Here is a 13070-nt window from a genome sequence, read left to right on the forward strand (position 1 = left end):
TCCCTGAGTAGAAATTTCACTTTAATTCCGTGCTTGATTGATTCTGAGGGTTTGGTCCCGGTTCCAACGGCCTAGACTAGACCAACTGCCTAGCTTGTCGAGTTTTCAAATCTAATCCTGGCTCCAACAGCCAAGGCCAATGCGGCTGAGTTTATTTATGGAGCCTTGTTCTCCCTTTACCAGTTGTAGGCCACGGATTTTCCCTGGGGCATACCGGATGCTTCTCTTTCCCGGACATCACCCGTCTGGAGTGAGACCGGCCTTGGGCTCGGTCTTTTTAACTTATGGCCCCGGACATCGCTCGTCCGAGGTGGGATCAACCCTGGGCTTGGTCCCTCTGATTTATACCCCCGGACATCGCTCGTCCGGGGTGGGACCAGCCTTAGGCTTGGTTCCTTTAATTTATACCCCCTGGACAACGTTCGTCCGGGGCGGGACCGGTCCTAAGCTCAGTCCTTTCAGCTTTATACCCCCGGACATCGTCAATCCGGGGTGGGACCAGCCTCGGGCTTGGTCTCTTTAATTTTATATCCCCGGACATCGCTCTTCTGGGGTGGGACTAGCCTCAGGCTTGGTTCCTTTAATTTATACCCCCCGGACGATGTTCATCCGGGGTGGGACCATTCCTAGGCTCGGTCCTTTCAGCTTTATTCCCCCGGACATCGTCCGTCCAGGGTGGGACCAGCCTCGGGCTTGGTCTCTTTAATTTTATGCCCCCGGACATCGCTCGTCCGGGGTGGGACCAGCCTTGGGCTTGGTCTCTTTAATTTTATGCCCCCAGACATCGCTTGTCTGGGGTGGGACCAGCCTCAGGCTTGGTTCCTTTAATTTATACTCCCGGACAACGTTTGGCCGGGGCGGGACTGGTCCTAGGCTCGGTCCTCTCAGCTTTATACCCCTGGACATCGTCCGTCTGAGGTGGGACCAGCCTCGGGCTTGGTCTCTTTAATTTATACCCCCCAGACAACGTTCGTTCGGGGTGGGACCAGCTTTGGGCTTGGTCCCACGAGGTTTGTATCATCTGGACATCGTTAGTTTGAGCTGGGACTAGCCTGAGCTTGCGCCCCGCCGGGTATTTGCTTATACCCGGGATACCCCCCACAAGTGAGCGGAGACTGGTCTGGGGTCACTTGAGAAAGATTATCATTGTTTTACAATATTTCTTTATGACGTTTTGTACACGCCATTTTTATTATTCGAAAGGGGTCGCCCTGAGGCGTACATTGTTTACAATGAAAATACTAAATTGGAACACGCTCTCCTGACTACTGATAGCATTTTTGGAGATGTTCCGCATTCCAGGCTCGGGGGACTTCCGAGCCATCGAGCCGCCTCAAGCGGTATGTCCCGGGGCATATTTCATGTTGGATCTCATATGGCCCCTCCCAATTCGGGAGCAGAACCCCCACTCCCAGATCTTGAGTAGCAGGGAAGACTCTTCGCAAGACTAAGTCACCGGTTCCGAACTTTCGACTCTTGACTTTCGAGTTGAAGTGTCGCACGATCTTGCCTTGGTACATCTTCAGCTATACATGCGACTCCTCCCGGATCTCCTCGATGAGATCTAGTGATTCTTGGAGTAAGGCGTGGTTCTGGGCGGGGTCATACGTGTCTCGTCGGTGAGACGGGATGGTCGTTTTGATGGGGATGACGGCTTCGCATCCATAGACCATGGAGTAAGGAGTGTGGCCGGTCGATGTCCTCTCGGTCGTCCAGTAAGCCCACAGCACTCGGGGTAGCTCCTCGAGCCATTTGCTCTTGCAGGCATGGAGCTTTTTCTTCAGCGTCCCTTTTAGGATTTTGTTCACAGCTTCTGCCTGTCCGTTTGCTTGGGGTCGGGCGACCGTGGAGAAGCTCTTGACGATACCATGTCTCTCGCAAAAATCCGTGAAGTGGGCGCTGTCGAACTGCTTCCCGTTATCAGATACAATTTTGTAGGGGAGGCCGTACCGACACACTATGTTGTTGATGATGAAATCCAATGCCTTCTTTGAAGTGATTGTGTTCATGGGCTCCGCCTCGACCCACTTGGTGTAGTAGTCCTCGGCCATGATGGCGTACTTCACCCCTCCCTTCCCGGTTGGGAGCGATCTTACCAGATCGATCCCCCACACCGGGAAGGGCCAGGGGCTAGTCATCAAGGTTTTTTCTGTCGGGGGGGGGCCCGCGCGACCTTTGTGTACCGCTGGCACTGTTTGCACTTGCGGATGTAATCGATACAATCTTTCTTCATGGTCGGCCAGAAGTATCCTTGGTGCAGGATCTTCTTGGACAGATTGGGCCCGGCCGTGTGATCTCCGCAAAAGCCTTCATGCACTTCATGCATGAGGGTGCTTAGCTCAGTCCTGGACACACACCTGAGGTAAGGCATGGACAACCCCTAGCGATAGAGTCTTCCGTCCATCATGACATATCGGTGGACTTGGTATTGGAGCTTCCTGGCTACAGCCCTGTCAGCTGGTACCTCCCCGGCTGTCAGGTAGAAGATTAGCTAAGAATAATGATATGGAAAGTAGAAGATTAACACAGGATTTTTAAGGTGGTTGGGGTGTTAATAAGCCTTATTCCACGAGTCAGTTGTATTAGAGCTTGGAAAGTCTTTTACAATGGAGTTTCTCTCTATTTTTTGATAGATTAACTGTATATAAGTCGAAGAGATGTCCTTTTTCCAGTGTTATATCGCCTGTATTTATAGGCTCATAGGAACACTGGGTCTGGGCCGGGTATGACCCGGGCCCATCAAAGGTGTGAATGCTCTTGGCTTCTCTGGTGGAAGCCCAATATAAAAGATAAAACATACATAAGTTCAAGACTAATTAAGGCCCAATAGGGCGGCCCAAGAACTATATTTCGCCCCACAAAATGGTGCTTTTGGTCTGGACACTTCGAGTTACGAGGCTAATTCAGGGGACCAAGCCAGTTAGAGTACTTGCCAATACAGGTCCGAAACAGCGACGTGCAATCCCGAGGTGGCCTTTTCCACAGGTGAAAAGTGGGGACACCCCCCACGCGCGTGGGGCGGCTTCAGGGTCACGGATGCTTTTCCTTGCCAAACCGGGAGGACCTGATCCGAGTTTGTTTACCTTTGTCCCTCTTCGTTTACCACAGGCCCGGACCGTTCACCAGGCTTCGGGATCACTTTACGTATGCTTCAATTACGATCCGAACCATCTGTACGTCTCCCCGGACGACTGTCCTGGATCACCATCCCGGACACCATCCGGGTTCAGAATCAGACTAGGGCCGTGGCCCTTGGTTACTCCTGTACCAAATGGGCTTGGGCCGGGCCCACATCCAAACGCCTAGACCATGGGCCTGGACCATCGTCTCGGGCCCACGACAGGAAATGGGGATAACACTAAGTGTCATGTTGATACAAATAATCTAGATTCGGATTATTGATGTGGTATGACATCTCGGTAAAGGTGCTTTATATAATATGATTATATATGACATGGAACAATATGAATAAAAGTCTTTATCCAAAAACCATTTAATAATAAAGACTTGTAATTAATATCATAACTGATGATCATTTATAGATCAACCTAAATCCTGAGTGTTCATGAACTCATGTTCATGTTTATTAAATATTTTGATTCATTCGTTAAGGACTCTTCAAAGAATGAGGCTAATGACTTTTGCTTTGGAGATTTAATATCATGGATGGCTGGGAACATGTATCAACAATACAGAATCTAATCTTTCTTAACAGATCGTATATTAGTTCCCTTAAGGGTTAATTCTGGAACTGAATGATTTTGAGCTAAAATCTATAATTAGATTATAGTTTAATTATTCACTAGTGAATTAATGGTACTTAAGGAATAAGAAGTAAATTAGACAGGTAAAATGGTAATGATTCCATTCTAATTTATGAACTAATTAATTAGAGGGTTGAACTATTGTAAGATGGTTATATCAATTGACGACTTAAAATAATATTTCTATAAAAGTATATCTATAACATAAAGAGTGCAATTCTGAATTTATAATGGAGAAATATCATAATTAATAAATTAACTATTATAATTAAAGAGTTTAATTATTTAGTTTCAATTTATTGGAGCTTAATGTTATAGGTGTATGGTCCCTGAAATGGCTCAAACAAACACTGACAAAGATAAATACAAATATGGGCAAAATGACTTATTTGATAAGTAAAATATTTTTCTATGCACTAAACATAATTATTGTATAATTATGTGTAATTAATTAATTGAGAATTAATTAATTATTTGATTGAAGAAAAATATAATTAATTTTGAATTAATTTATTTTTGGGATTTTTGGTATTTAAATAATAAGAAAAATTAGGAAAAATCACATGCATTCCTTAGCATGTGGTACACGTGTAGCACAGTGTACAGTCACTTTCCTACACACACAAGAAGCTTCTATAAGTTTCTTTGTTCCACAATTTTAGTTATTTAATTATTAAATAAATAATGAGATGTTGTAATATAATTAATAAATTATTATTTAAACAAAATCTAATAACTGATTAGTTATTTTTAAATTGTTTTAAATAACTAATATTTTATTTTAATAAATTGGATATATTAAATATAGGAGATCAGTTTTTCAGAGCGATACTTTTTCATTGATAGAAAATATATTGTGAAATCTCCCTGAGAGAAATAGAACAGTGATACAAGCATAGGTCACTGTTCTTCAAAACTTAGGTCCAAACTTTATCATATCTCATGTGTTGAGAACATCTGATAAATAGATTTTGCCTATTGTTTTGTATAGCGAGTCCACACTTGTTCTTTGAGTGTTGAGAACATTTTGGAAGTTCTTGGTGTGAGATCTCAAGGATTTTTTCCGTACAAAAAGATAGCAGCAATGAAGAACTTGAGGTAATTTTCTATTCGTATCTTTGATTCAATATATATATATATGTATGCGAAGAAGTAGATCTAGAAATGTTATGGGGTTAAATTAACAATTTTGATTGTTGTTCTGTTGCGTATAATCTCTGATTTGATCTATTAAAACCAACACTAATAAAAATAGTAGAAACTTAAATTATGAAAAAGGCATTAATATCCTCAATCTAATAATCAGTGGAGCAATTTTTTTCCCTATACCAACATTTGCTATAACAGCATAATTTAAAACAAAATAAATTAATAATTTGAGTAAATTAGTAAATATATAAACAATGAAGCAAATCTTTCTTTTCCTTTTCCATTTTTTTTCTCTCCACCAATTTTTTTGCATCCCTCTAATTTTTATCATGGAGCAATTTTACTAGAATTGCATTAATTGCTGAATATAAAAAACTAAATACCATGGCAACAAATGATCAAACAAAATGGCTACAAACTAAAAGAACACATTAACTAATATATTAGAATATATATATATATATAACTCTGTAGCAAGAACACCAAGAAGAACACCCTTCTTTTCGTACAAAATCTATTCTTGTACTTATTCTCTCTCTTAGTTTCTTTCCCAAGAAAAAACCCAGATTCTAAACTTTTGCTATAAAAAAAAAACACAAAAGTGTCCCTGCTGATGCCACAAGACTACTTGAAAATTGTCAAAATTTTGTGTTCCTAAGACTACTTTGGCTCTAGTATATTATGCTTTCCAACAATTTCTCTTATATTCAATGCACTCAGAGTATTCTCTGTAGATGCAATAAATTTCCAGCAATTTTCTTTTTGCACTAAAAGTAGTATATGTACATAATATCAAAATAATATCTTAACCAGTTAAATAATTTTGTAACATTAGTTAATAATATATATGTATATTAATATTTTCTGTAGTAGTAAGATATGTATGTGACTAAGAGCCATTACAAGAGTCCACACTTGCCTCTACAAATTTAAAGACTAAAGTGCTTCCATATTGGCTAATATGCAATATTATAAAGTGCTTTTGTTTACTTTATTTGTGAAGTCAGGGCATTTCCACAAACATATTGAGTACATTATAAACAAGAAAGATCAACAAATAAATATGCTAATAATTAAGTCAGGGACTTTTCCACAAAAGCATCGAGTGCATTATGTAAACAAGAAAGATCAACTGAATAATTATGCTAATAATTAAAATCCACAAAATTATAGAGAGTGAGAGAGTTATAGCTTACCCAAAGCAAAATAATCAACTATTTTTTCCCCATCACTTTAGTATCGAGAAAGTCGTACTAGTTTACTAGACTAAACAAGACAAATTTAGAAAGATTCAAAATGAGGCTGTGAGCTAAGCTTCATCTTGAGATTGAGCAAATACAGTGGTACGGCGGTATCATATTATCTAAGTCAAAATGTAAATGTGATGAAATTTACACAAGAAGATTATAAAAAAAAAACAATAAAAGAACATAACACATTTTGAATAAAACAAATAAGACACATACTGTTCTTATATATACAGAACTGCATATATATAACATTGAGTCTTAACTCTTGCTTTTTTAGGAATTGAGATATATATTGAGTATTGTGTATACATTGCTTTGGTCTAAAGAGTATTATATATATTTAATAGGAAGAGAAAATCCTCAAAAATAAGTTATGATGATAACGCTTGAGTTAACTCCTAGAAAACTATTTATACATAAATATATATTTAAAATATGTGTATGCATACAAAAATCAAGTAAATTCAATAACCAACCAACTATTATTCTTGGTATTGAAATTAGTGCGTAATACACAGAACTCAAATTTCTGGCAATAAACCCAAATTTGATATCTGCATTTACCATTGAACAAAAATATCAAGCTTAGATTTGTAAAGTCTCTTAAACAAAAGAACAAAAAAAAAAATCAACTTTAAACAACTACATGTGTATTTTTGCTTGGAAAATGTGAAAAAACAAAATCTTAAATACTTAATGAATGTCCCACGTTTTTATGCCTAAAATACCAATATAAAATCAAGTATCTCACTCTCATAAAATACCACCCGCGAACAAGTAGCAACAAACAAAGAGTAATATGTCACAAAACAGTCAAACAAAATAAAACAAAATGGAAAGAACATACCAAACTAAGTGAATATTTTCTTTGGCAGATGAAGGAACTTCCCAATAGTGTTGCTTAACTAATGGTCTCCTTGTGATTTTTCATATAAATTCCTATATTAACAAATTCCTGCAGAATAGATAAATAACTAAAACCTCATAACAACACCATAATATATAGAAAGAATCATTTTTTTAGTAGCGACTAAGATAAAGAAAAATAGAACAAGAACTAAAATCATACCAAAAAATGTAACATCTCAAAAATCATTACGAGAAGAGACCTAGGAGAAATTAGTTAAGAAAAATAAATCCATGAGAGAGGTTCATTATACCATTTGAAATAGAGATCAGAGAGAGAAACGAAATAGAGATGGAGTTAAATCTTCTTATTTGGCTAAAATGAAATAGCTATGGAGGCTACAAACACAAATATAAAATAAAAAGTTAGAGAGAACAAAAACCAACAAAAACAATAAAGGATAAATTATTACCTTCCACAGCCAAAAAAGCCACAGATAATATACATCCAGAGATTCTCAGAAGTTTGGCAAACATTGCAAATTGATTTTTTAGGCTGCTGCTGATGATATCTGCATACCTAAAAATATATGTAAATGGTCATTAATTATAATAATTTACAGGAAATGGAAATATCAAAACCATTACTCTGTACTCTCAAATACAAAAAAAAAACAAAAAAAAATATTTACCGGACAAGAAGAATCTGTCTAGTTTGACATGCAAGAACAATGAAAAGAATGATTGCAGATAGTTGTAAAAATTCCACTCCTGTCTTGGTCTAATCTCTCTGTAATGAAACAGGAGGACACTATGAGGAGATGAATACAGACATAAAAGAAACAAGCAATAAAACAAAACAAAACTCGAAGATGTAAATATCAGGCTGTATGATATATGTTTGAATTTTGTTATTCGTTTCTTCATTTCTTCCTAAGTGAATTTTTGTTATAGGTTCCAATGTAAAAGTACTAGATAACTTCAAGAGCACTACTAAAAATAGAAAAACATACCAAGACCAACCACGCAAGTGGGTTGATCAGTTGAGCTTGCCGGAGACTCCTGTGAATGTTCAATTGAACCAGTACGGTAATGCACATTCTCCGTGAAATACACACGACAAACCTCCTCCTAAATTCAAAACAAGAGAGAAAAATCCAAAAGAAAACGATACTATAAGTTTAACGTTACCAAGTTCATGTGAGCACACTAATGGCATATGCTAGTAAGTAGATGTGGGGAGAATAGAACCAAATAAATACATACCTGTAGAGATGAAAATTGGCTAAAATTGAAGTGCTTGAAAAATCTATCAGCAGAATCTTGACTACCAAGCCTAATCAAAATGCTATAACGATCCTTCATACCATAAATTCTAAATCATGAGCAAAGGAACGTTAAAATCAAGAATGCAATCCGTAGAATGAAAGTACAATGTTCAACCTGACAATCCGCATTTCCAAAATATGATCTATAAAAGAACCACAGAACTGGCAAAAATCTGTATATGTCATATGATTTGGTACTTCACGAACACAAACCCGGGGATTTCTTTTTACCTACATGAATATGTATATATACATATACATAAATGGTAATATCAGCCTAAGTCCCAGGCTTTGATTTTGTTTAATTTTGGAAAGAACAAACTCGCTAGTAATTTACGAATAAAAAAAGAAGGAAAGGGAAAAACTTACAGGAAGGACGACATCATTCCAATAGAGAAGTAACAAGAATATAGTTAATTGGTTATATGTATTCAGCTGTTATCTTTAGTTGTTAGTTGTTTTATTACAGTACTGATTAGTTATTTGGGTTGTTAAAAATATCGGTTAAGTCTGTTAACCGACTTCTATTGTGCTAGATATATTGTACTCTGTTCTGTAATTCTATTATTCACAAACAATAAAATTCTTCCTTTGATTTCTTCATTTCCGCAATATGGTATCAGAGCTCTAACAAGAATATAGTTAATTGGTTATATGTATTCAGCTGTTATCTTTAGTTGTTAGTTATTTTATTACAGTACTGATTAGTTATTTGGGTTGTTAAGAATATCGGTTAAGTCTGTTAACCGACTTCTACTGTGCTATATATATTGTACTCTGTTCTGTAATTCTATTATTCACAATCAATAAAATTCTTCCTTTGATTTCTTCATTTCCGCAATAAGAAGCAAGTGGCCTCTGGTCTCTTCGATTCTAGGATTTCCAGAAGAGAAATGAAAAGTTTGAGTGAAGTCATGTTGAAATGGCTCGTCAAGCGTGGCTCCGGCAAGCGTCGAGCGGGAACTGGTTGACATGGCTCTTAGAGTATCTAATCTTGATAGATAAGCGATGATATAAGATAACAAACAAAGAACATTACGTGTCTTACCAAATAATATACCATCAAAAAACCCTCAATAAACACAAGAAAATGGTTCAGTTTTTCCCCGAAACAAAAAGGTCTTTTCATACAACCAGCAGTAAATGTTCATTTTTTTTGTCAAAATAATTATTCTTTAACTTTACTAGAATAACATTTATACATCAATATAAAAAGAAAAAAGCAGCAAGTAATCAGTCAATTCCAAAATTACAAAAAATGGAAAGCCATAACTTTTAAAGAAAACCCAGAAATGAAATGCCTTTACTCGTTTAAAATAATAATTAGCTCATGCATGAACAAATTCCAAACATGTTAATGAACATGCAATGGTACAAATGCAGATGTAAAAACACATATATTTGCACCTAACTTCAACTCTCATGTGCATGTTACCAACGCATAAATTAGCACCAACTATTATCCAATGTTGCAGATCTACCTGAAACATCCTAGACTGAGAAACCCAATTCAAGTTTCCATGTATTGCTATTTACAAGTTTAACTGCATATCATGTTCATTGGTCCATAATTTCTATCAAACTAAGCAACCAACCTCCTAACCTATCCACACAGAATGTTCCAATGTTAAATCGACAATAAAAATTTCAAATATCACAATCCTAAAAAGGAAATGAATTAATGAAATCAGTTCATTTAATTCAATCCCCGAATTTTCTGGGTGAACAAACAAACTAGAAATCTTCAGAATCTAGAATTACCAGTCTTTTTCTCATAAAATTCTCAGAATTTCTAATCAATAAATAAGAAGAAGAAGAAGAAGAATTGACATGTTTGCGAAGGGCGTCCCATGATGAGCTTGAGACCTCCATGGACACCACCGACGACATGGATCCTCCGAATTCTTCTGTTGGAGTATATATAACAAAGCATTATATCCTCACATACATGAAAAACCATGAATAGAGAAATGAAACATCATGAATAGATTCAACTAAAAAGATACCAAAAATCACCAAAGTAACGTAAAAATAGTGAAGAGAATATTCATCAAAAAATTTACCATTAATTTTACTTAGTTGCAAATTTCTCTAGAATATTCATCAATATGCATAACAACAGACACTCAAAATCTTATTAAAACAATAACATCTCTAAAACAAATGAGTCACCGACAACAAAAATCCAAAGTTTAAAGCAATAATAAAACCATAAACCCATAAAGGAATATGAATACTCAATACACCATTAACTTTGATAGAAAGCTCCCTTGAAATTAAAGCACCAAAACCACAGTTCTTGAACCTTAAAGTGTTCGGGGACTGGTGAGGAGAAGATGAGAGGTGTGAGTGCGTGATTGGAAACACCGAAGATGGAGCCGAACGATTGGAAACGGCAAAGAGCCGAACATTGTAGACAGAGCAGTGGGCTGACTTCGGAGATATCATAGGCGATCAAAAACACCGTAGAGATGATCGGAGGAGTTGAACAAGATTTTTCCCATAAAAATGTTTAGAGCTTTGGAAAAAAAAAGTGGAGGAAATAAAAAAGTAAAAGGACAAGTAATAGTGTGGGCTCCAAAATTTGTATACGGCCAATTTTTTTTTCTTTGCCACTTATTATTTTATTATTTGAAGTATCATAATACGTATATTCATATGTTATGAAAAGAGGTATTTGGTGTAGTGATATTTTTCTTGAAAAATATAATTATCTTTAGGAATTACAATTATCCTTGAAAAATTGATGTTGAGCAAATTATCGATAGTTGATAAAAGTACTACGTATTGTCCTTAGGGATTTTGTTGTTAGAGTACTGCTACGATATGTTTCTCGGGCCAGGTCAAGTTTATCGTAATGTTGAACACATTACGATAAACATGGGTGGCAAAAGTTATCCCTAAAATATCAAGAGATGATGTGGCGAATGAGAAAGTGGGACGTGGAAACACAAGTTAGGGAAAAACGACAAAGTATTGAAAAAAGACCGATGAGTAAAAAAGATAGGTCTAGGACCTATAGGGAAGTCGACCAGGCCTAAACACCTGAGGGATGGTTGGTCCGTCCCTAGCCCCTAGGGTTGGTTGGCCTGACCCCAACCCCTAGGGGTGGTTAGCTTGACATGCTCAAGAGCCACATGGGTGGTTGGCCCACCCTATTCTTCATAGAGTGGTCGGCCTAAATTCCTAAATACACGTAAAGTTCACACTCGGTACAATAGGCCTAACACGCTGAAGATCAACATGCCTAGCACCCGGAGGGTCTTCACGCCTACCAGAAGATCAACAAGACTTGCACCCATAGGATCATCAAGCCTTGCACCCAAGCTCTAAAGGGTCGTTGGGTTTAGCACCTAAGTCTCGTAGAGAAACCGAGACTTAGCGTTTTCCCAAAGTTTCAATCGTGCATCGTCAACCACGATCCAGAGAAACAATGAGAAGGTCCACGATATCATAATCATGGGGAGGTGGACACGTATCTCTACTACCCAATAATCATGTATCAAACCACAATCTTCAGTGTTACTGATCATGTAACAACCCTTGGGTACTATAAATAAAGACCCAGGGCTTCATAAAAGTGCATCATTTTGGGGGAACGATTTTGAGAGATATATTTTCTGAGGAGAAACTCTGGTCAAATTACTAACGAGTGAATACTTTAGTTCATCAATGTAATTGTCTAGCAAGTAATTCAATACTAAAGACTAAGTGAATTAGGTTATTATTGTTCATCAGAACAGGGTTGAACCACTATAAACTTTCTGTGTGTTTATTTAAGATATTTGTACTCTGTTGTATATTATATTCATTTTGTTCAAAATGTGTTGTATAATGTACATACGACATTTGTCCAATGTCACAACAATGTGATCATTGAAGTTGCACAATTTTTTATTGCATTTTATGCAATTTTTTAAATTGTGTAGAAATAGAAGAAATTGATTTTAATCAGTTATTTTATTTAAGTGTGAATAGATAAATATGAATAGTCAAAATTGGTTTTGATTATTATATTTATTTATTTAATAATAAGATGATAATGGAAATTCAAAATTTGAATTTTGAAATTTAAGTTGTTATATTTTCCTTAAAAATATGATACCTTATTTGAATTTTTAATTATTAATTAATTAAAATAAAAACACATGAAAAATCAAATTCTATTTTTCGAGATATGCCACACGGATAGGGCTTGGAATGCTCTATGCATGTGCCATTTTTTTATGTTATCAGTTATTAGTTTTTTTTTTTTTAATTAATAAAATATTTTAAAAGGGATTTTAAAATAGAATGTTAGACTTTGTCTTTTATCATTACTATTATTATTATTATTATTATTATAAAAAGATGATTGATTTTTATTATTATTATTATTATGGTAATAATGTCTACATATTCTATAAGATAGAAAATAGAAAGAACAAGTTTTTACAGAGAAGAAAAACTATTATCTTTTTCACAAAGCAAAATCCCTTTCTCTCTAGCCAATAATCAAGAGTCTCATGTGTTGAGAATACTTTTAATTCACAAAATTGATCCTTGTTCTCTATTGTTGGGGTTTTATGCCCTAATTAAAACCCAAATTCTTTGTAATCTCATTTTATTATCAATAAAAGAATAGAAATCATTTTTTGACTTGGTCAATCACTTTGCTCACATGTTTTATTTTCATGATTATTTGTTTAATATAAACTTCTATTAAATCCCGAGCATATAGCTAATCTTATTTA

At 36.0% G+C, this 13070-nt stretch overlaps 1 protein-coding gene across 1 annotated transcript; it reads right to left on the reverse strand.

The window, feature by feature from the left end:
• Positions 1-7198: 7198 nt before the first annotated feature.
• On the reverse strand, positions 7199-8562 carry LOC133833842 (BRAP2 RING ZnF UBP domain-containing protein 2-like). The gene is made up of 3 exons (XM_062263469.1): positions 8453-8562; positions 8276-8384; positions 7199-8140 (listed from the first exon to the last, which is right to left on the reverse strand). Exons 1-3 carry the CDS (start codon positions 8521-8523, stop codon positions 8003-8005), a joined length of 318 nt encoding a protein of 105 aa, XP_062119453.1. The 5' UTR covers positions 8524-8562; the 3' UTR covers positions 7199-8002.
• Positions 8563-13070: the final 4508 nt, after the last annotated feature.

This window comes from Humulus lupulus, chromosome 5, assembly GCF_963169125.1.
Source record: "Humulus lupulus chromosome 5, drHumLupu1.1, whole genome shotgun sequence".
Classification (NCBI taxonomy): domain Eukaryota; kingdom Viridiplantae; phylum Streptophyta; class Magnoliopsida; order Rosales; family Cannabaceae; genus Humulus; species Humulus lupulus.

Coding starts and splice junctions, on each gene's coding strand:
- LOC133833842 (XM_062263469.1), bottom strand. CDS start 8,523: ATGACATATACAGATTTTTGCCAGTTCTGTGGTTCTTTTATAGATCAT. Junction 8,385..8,452: donor TTGGAAATGCGGATTGTCAG/GTTGAACATTGT, acceptor CTCATGATTTAG/AATTTATGGTATGAAGGATC. Junction 8,141..8,275: donor GCCAATTTTCATCTCTACAG/GTATGTATTTAT, acceptor TTTTGAATTTAG/GAGGAGGTTTGTCGTGTGTA.